The sequence below is a fragment of the Camelina sativa genome, chromosome 6, assembly GCF_000633955.1.
Source record: "Camelina sativa cultivar DH55 chromosome 6, Cs, whole genome shotgun sequence".
Lineage (NCBI taxonomy): Eukaryota > Viridiplantae > Streptophyta > Magnoliopsida > Brassicales > Brassicaceae > Camelina > Camelina sativa.
The window spans coordinates 8,684,640-8,691,444 of NC_025690.1; the positions used below are offsets into that span (position 1 = coordinate 8,684,640).

Consider the following 6,805-nt stretch of genomic DNA (forward strand, 5'->3'; position numbering starts at 1 on the left):
TTTTTTTTTTTTTTTTTTTTTAAGATCCGATTGTTTACTTAATACTTGCACAAGAAATCTTGATTAAATTGTAAGTTTAATATGTCTTCGATATATCTTTTTGCAATCTTGCTAATGTCCTACCATCGAATTTGTTAATTTGTCAACTCCAACTATAAAAAGAGTTTATTTTCTGGGATAAAGTAATTGTAGGGAAATTTGCAAAAAATGCACAATGGCAAATCGTAAAGAGTAAAAGACTGTGCTTTTACTTTTTACAGTACTGATATTTTGAAGTTCTTTTACAAATTCTTTTACAAAATCTTATTATAAGTTCATGTTTTTTGTATTAGTTAAAGCTTTCGAGTAATTCAGTTGAACTAAATGACTTTACATACATCTTAGGTTATGCTAATATTGGATTTAGCATGTAAGTTTTCGTATGATCACGTATCTCTATAAGTCTTTGAACTTTATATCAAAGAAAGAAAAAAGGGAAAACTTGTGTGGACCTAGTAATTATTTAATTAAAACTTAAATATCACAAAACAATATTTTTTTTTTATGAATAATAACATTTCGAAGAATTTAATTAAACTAAACACTAAAAGCACAACAAAAGTAGTCTAGTAGTCTCTCTAAAGAATAATGATGATCCCTTTGCTTAAACGTCAACAGCACATCGCTGGACAAGCTGATACTTTACGCCCGGACCCTCACCGGAAAACTGTCCCGCGACTGTAATGTAAGCCGGACAATTGACGTGGAGGCGGTACCTACCGGAGATCCACGTTCCCACTTTCCATCTAACCCAACCGTCGATCTTGATATTCAAAAGCACCATCCCCGCCGTTAGATCTTGGCTTAACGCTGGCGAAAGGTATGGTGCTACCGGCACGGTTGTTCCGTATAGAAATGGCGACCATACCGTCACATCAAGGTGGCCTTGATAAGTCACCGGTAATAAAGTCGCCAACGTCACCTTATAACAAGAAAAAAAAATTAATTGCTTAAAAAGGAAAGAAAATATCAATTATATTTGTAACAAAATTGGTCTACTAGACTACTACCAAGATTTCGTCGGTCCATTTGTATTTTGTATAACACAAAAACTATATTATTCGTCGGTACATTCTTTATAACACTTTATAGTAAGTGCTGAATCGCGAAACGCTAATTCAAATCGCTAGTAACATCTAGAATACCTGTTGGTTGCGGTAAGAAGCGTAAATGTCAAGGCGGTCATAGAAGATTCCGATCTTGTCATTCGGATTTCTAGAAGAGAGAGTGACCTGAATGTTGGAAGTGAGATAGTTTGGCTGAGAAATGTTGAACGCGTAGATTGTTGCGTCTTGAAGAACAAATCGCGGTCCGTGCGGGTGAAGTATCGCCCACACCAAGAAAACAACAAAAAGAACAGCTGCGAGAAAGCCAAGCACCACCGCTCCTATGCGTCTTCGCATCTTTTCATCTTCGTCATGGTGATGCTCACATTCCTTCTCCGTCATCTTGGCGGTTGCGGTTAGCGTTTAGCAGCGACGAGGGATTAGTGCGTTGCGTTGAGAGGCAGAGAGAGTTACTATGGAGTTCAATGGTGATGAGACATATATAGAGCCTTTATGGGATATGATAAATTATGTATATTAAATCAAGAAATAAAAAAAAAACAATTCTTATTGCAAACAAGAAAGCGTAATAATATATATATATATATATATATATATTTTTGTCAACGATCATATTATTATTTCATGAAAACCAATATTCTTGTACTTTAGTTTGTTGGCTTTTTAGCTTTACCTTTAATGCAAAATTAAGGAACATGTTTTTATTCCTATGAAAATTTTGCAATGTTAAAAAAAACCTTTCTAAGAAGTTTATAACAGATATAATTTGTAGATTAAAAAGCTTCAACCAGAGACAACCACTGTAAAGCACTTTGGAGGTGGGTGCAGAATCTTCTTTCCGCAGCGTCGTTACGACATTGTCACATTTGCATATATAAATGTGTATATATTTTGCTAGTGAATCTAAATACAATTCTTTTTCTTACATAGTAAAATATAAAGTCTCAATAACACCAAAACACATTGAAATGAAAATTCTAATATCGTACAAATTGCGATATGTCCATTTACAAAGCTAAACTACTATCGCTGGAAAAAAACAATGAAAAAAAAAAACTAAACAGAGTCCAGAAATAACCCAATCAGCAACGCATCAACTTTAGTAAGAGATTTTTTTTTAATTTTATTTTAAAGAACTTTAGTAAAGAATTTGCAACGCAACTTTCAAATTTACCAGTCATTAAAACTTTGGTAGTGTCAAATTAAGTGTTAGCTTGACTATAACTTCATTACCTTTATGAGGGATATGAAGAAGACTTCGTAAAGAGATAATGTGGTGGGTGAGACGAGAAGAATAAACTAAATTCATAAACTAAGCTTACTATGAGGTCTGAAATATATTATATACGTGCCATATTTATCGTTTATAAACTACATTTGTATATAGTTTGAAATTATTTTGAAAATATTAGTTTGTAAAATGTATTCAATATATTTGGAAGTACTATATGACAAATCAATCTATATGTAAAACAATTATAAAAATAGTTTCATACTCCATAGTTGAGAGTACTGCTTTTTGATAGGTAACATATAATTAGAGGATATAACATTTACAACTGAAACTAAGATCGGTTCTTTACATTTATTATGTGAATGTTAGGTTGAAATAATAGCGGTTTCACCAAAAAATTTGGATTGATGTGATGGTTGATCTGGATCAAATAAGAACCATATTAATGATTGATTAGATTAATTAGTATTAAATTTGTAAACTATCAAACCGAAAAAACTGCTAAAAGATTAAATTTTTTTGAGCAGATGACCGAAAGTGTCAAGCATGTGAAACCCATCTCGAAAGATTTTTCTGGTAACGAATTTAATATTTGTTGGCCCGTCGAAAACTCACTCCACGAAACCACATGAGTAATGTATGCATTAGTCTTGCTTGAATTTGTAAACCCATGGGTAACATACATTTCAATAAATCATTTTTTTCTAATATGTAGGATATATATTAAGGGAATGGGTAAAATTTTATGACGGAGTACTCGTATTTTCATTTATGATATTCTCAAACTCTATGAAATATTCAAATCTACTCAAAAAATTTCAAAATAATCATCGTAAAGTAGGCACATACCCATTCCGAAGTTGACACTTACTGAAATTAGTGAGATTTTGAGAACTGAATCTAGCTACCAAACAAATTTTATACTTTAACTCGTTACCCATTTTTTTTTACATTATAATGTTTTTTATCTTTTGAATTACACGTTTGTATCTTATACCCGCTATATTAGTCATGATATTTGAAATAGATAATATGGAGATTTTGAATATATTACTCATGTCCCATCTTCTATTTTATCATGAATAGTTTGTCAATATCTTTTTATTTTTATATATTCAAAAATAGAAATGTCTATGGAAATGTTTTTATGATACATAAAATTAAAATTAAAATTATTATTTAATTATCAAATGTGTAAACATTGTTTTGTTTTGTTTGATAGACATAATTTAAATAACACACAAATTAAATGAAAATAAAACCGATAATGTGAATTTACAATTTCTAAGTAGTTTTATAAAATGTATAATTAAACATTTTCATTATGGGACATAAATGTCTACACCTTATGATATACTAGATTTTGACACGCACGTACGCGCGGGGTTGATTTTAAAAACTAAGTCTAAATCGTGCGGAATTGATTTTTCAAAAACTAAGTCTAAACCATGTCTCGATAGCCATCCCCTAACATATATAATATTTTCTTTCCCCGTAAAAAACCGTCCCTCTAAACCCAAATAGTAAATACCTCCAGTTGCTCAATAAATTATTTTATCTCATTTATTAAATATATTTCAAGCTAAAATTAATTAATTCTAATAATAAATATTTTACCATAAATACAATATGGTTTCAAAAAAATTAAATTTTGATAATTATGTCATATCTATTACAAATTACTATAAGATTTTAATACTATATATTAGATAATATATATATATATATATATATATATATATATATCTGGAAAATATATAAGATATATAATTTGATGTTTTGTTTATTTTGAAAAGCTCATAAACAACTTGAAAATCCGCAGGATACACCAAAAAAATACATATATTTAGTTATCCAAATTCGCATCTGGTATTCGTTCAAAAATAGTTTAGAAAATGTATTTTATTTTATGAATTACCGTTCACGTCTCATACCCGTTAGTTGAAATAAATAGCTCTACGGAATTTTTTGAATATATATTACTATCTCGTCCCTCTTTTTTTTCCTAAAAGTTTTGAAGTTATTATAATTCATATGGATCAAATGCATGTAATCTACTATGGCAATGTGTGTTATCAAATGGATTATATAGGTTGGTAATTCTTTGGCTTCACCGATTTCTAAATATTATGACAATTTTTTTAAAAAATTGATAGTTGTTATTTACATTTTTTGGCAATTTTTGGTTTCGTCTTGTTTTTTCCCATCCTATTATGTTTCCGTTGTATTTTTAACTTGTGACATTCATAAAGTAAAAAAAAATTATTTCCAAATTTCTGTCTTGTTCCCATTGTCGATTTTTTTTATCTCTAATTACTGTGTCCCAACCCTCACAAAATATGCTACATTGATTCTATAATATACACTACTTCTCAAAATATGCTACATTGATCATATGTTAACTATCCAAAATTTAGGTGTAAATTAAATATCAAATTGATCACATATTAACCGTATATTTACTTTTAGGAAAGATATTCTAAAACAAGTTTTTCCTAATCTTAACAATATACAGTAATTTGAATTGTGTTATAGTTACATTAAATTCTGACGTGCTAATTATGTGGGTAAGTGCGGGATGTTTTAGAGAATATAACATATTATTAAAGATTTGATTATATTATCTACCAAGATTTGGTAAGTTACTAAAATTTAGTAAACAAAACATTTCGTAATCGTGTATACATAATTCAAAATTTGAGACATACTATGGTATATTTTTAAGTGATTTCGATCAGTTATTATTTATTGGGAATAAACTAAAATAAGTTAACATCCTAAGATTATGTTAACTGTTCGATATTGTGGTGTTAATTTCCGAGATTTTCCCTTACATAATCTAAGCTAATTTTGGGGAGTTGATTTATTGAGATTGATTATCGTTATGGTAGGTATTAATAGCACCCGATTTAGATGTGATATATATATATATATATATATATATTAGGTATTAACTGCATCCGATTTGGAATGGTTATATCATTTTATTTTGGTTCGGGTAATACCATTAATTTTAATCTGTTTGAGTCCTATCAATATCAATCTGTTTGGCTCCTTATTTATACTTATTCCTATTCAGTTTTCAGTGACATTTCATTGTAATAATATTTTAATCTATGTCTACTTATTAAAAATGTTTCCCTTTTAATAGTATAGATGTTGTGTTGGTGGACACACAAATCTACTATACAGTTACTTACCATTCTCTTCTATATCTTAAGACTAAACACCATAAACAATAAAACAATGACATGAGAGTCAGAGACTTAAGCCCAACCTAAGTGACCTTCTCTTTTCATCATCTTCTCCCCATTAACATTCTCCGATTCATAAACACCATTGATATTTTCCGTGGAAAATTCAAAATTTCAGAACAACATAGCTCCAAATTTAAAAATGAACAAATCTAAAATTAAAAGTGTCTCTTAAGTTCTTCAAAGCCTTGGAATCATATGTTTTTGCTCTATTCTGTAAAGTTGAAATAGAAAAACATCATTCCCCGATTCATATACACCATTAATATTCTATTTTAAACTTACGAATAAAATCACTAAATTCAATTAAAAATACAAACCTGAGGTGCTTTTCAAAAGGTGTGACGTAGTTTACATGTGATGAAAATTTTCTTTTAAAGACAATATTCTCCGTTTTGTTCAAGTGGCTTCAATCCAATATACTGCTTATTCAAGCATAAATATATTAGAAATGATTTCATGTAAATAAGAAAACATAAACATTTGAAACAAACAAAACCATACTATCCAAACAATGATTTGTTTTTAACTAACACAGTTCTTTTTAATTGGGTTGGAGATGTACCTTTTTATTGACAAATAAATAATTCAAGTCTTGCCACGGGATGATTCCTTTAGATAAAGATCTAAAAGAAATCATTATATTAAAGCATATGAGAGGAAACAACATAAGATGTATTTTAATGGAACTATTCTCCTTTACTAACAAAGCTACAAAAGCAATTCACATTTACTCCGAGTTATAAATTATATGAAAAAATTGTTTAAATGTTTATAGAGAATGGTAATGCTTGTAGATATATAGGATATACGATGACTATATTATGTGTGTATAAATGGTCAAATGAACAAATGTACAAAACCTAGATGCATCCTTACACTCTTTAGGTTTAGGTATTATAGCAGAGGTCACTTTTTATGTATATCTTCCACTATCTGCAAACACAAAATTTCTTACTTAATATATACAAAAATAACAAAATTGTGAACCTACAATAAAATAAAAATAAGACTCATATTGGGATAATTACTAATCTATTTAGGATATACTCAGAATCATAGATTATGTTTAAAAGATAAGTTTGATATCTTTGGTTTATAGTTATCTCGTGGTTTGTAGGAGCAATGACTTGTGTATAAATTGATGTAAAGAACGAACAATAACATTCGCGAAATTCAGCTAATCTTGGCATGGTATCAGAGCAAAGATC

General features: G+C 29.1%; 1 protein-coding gene across 1 annotated transcript; it reads right to left on the minus strand.

The window, feature by feature from the left end:
• LOC104790680 (NDR1/HIN1-like protein 12) lies at nt 521-1,618 on the minus strand. The gene is made up of 2 exons (XM_010516461.2): nt 1,185-1,618; nt 521-961 (listed from the first exon to the last, which is right to left on the minus strand). Exons 1-2 carry the CDS (start codon nt 1,485-1,487, stop codon nt 644-646), a joined length of 621 nt encoding a protein of 206 aa, XP_010514763.1. The 5' UTR covers nt 1,488-1,618; the 3' UTR covers nt 521-643.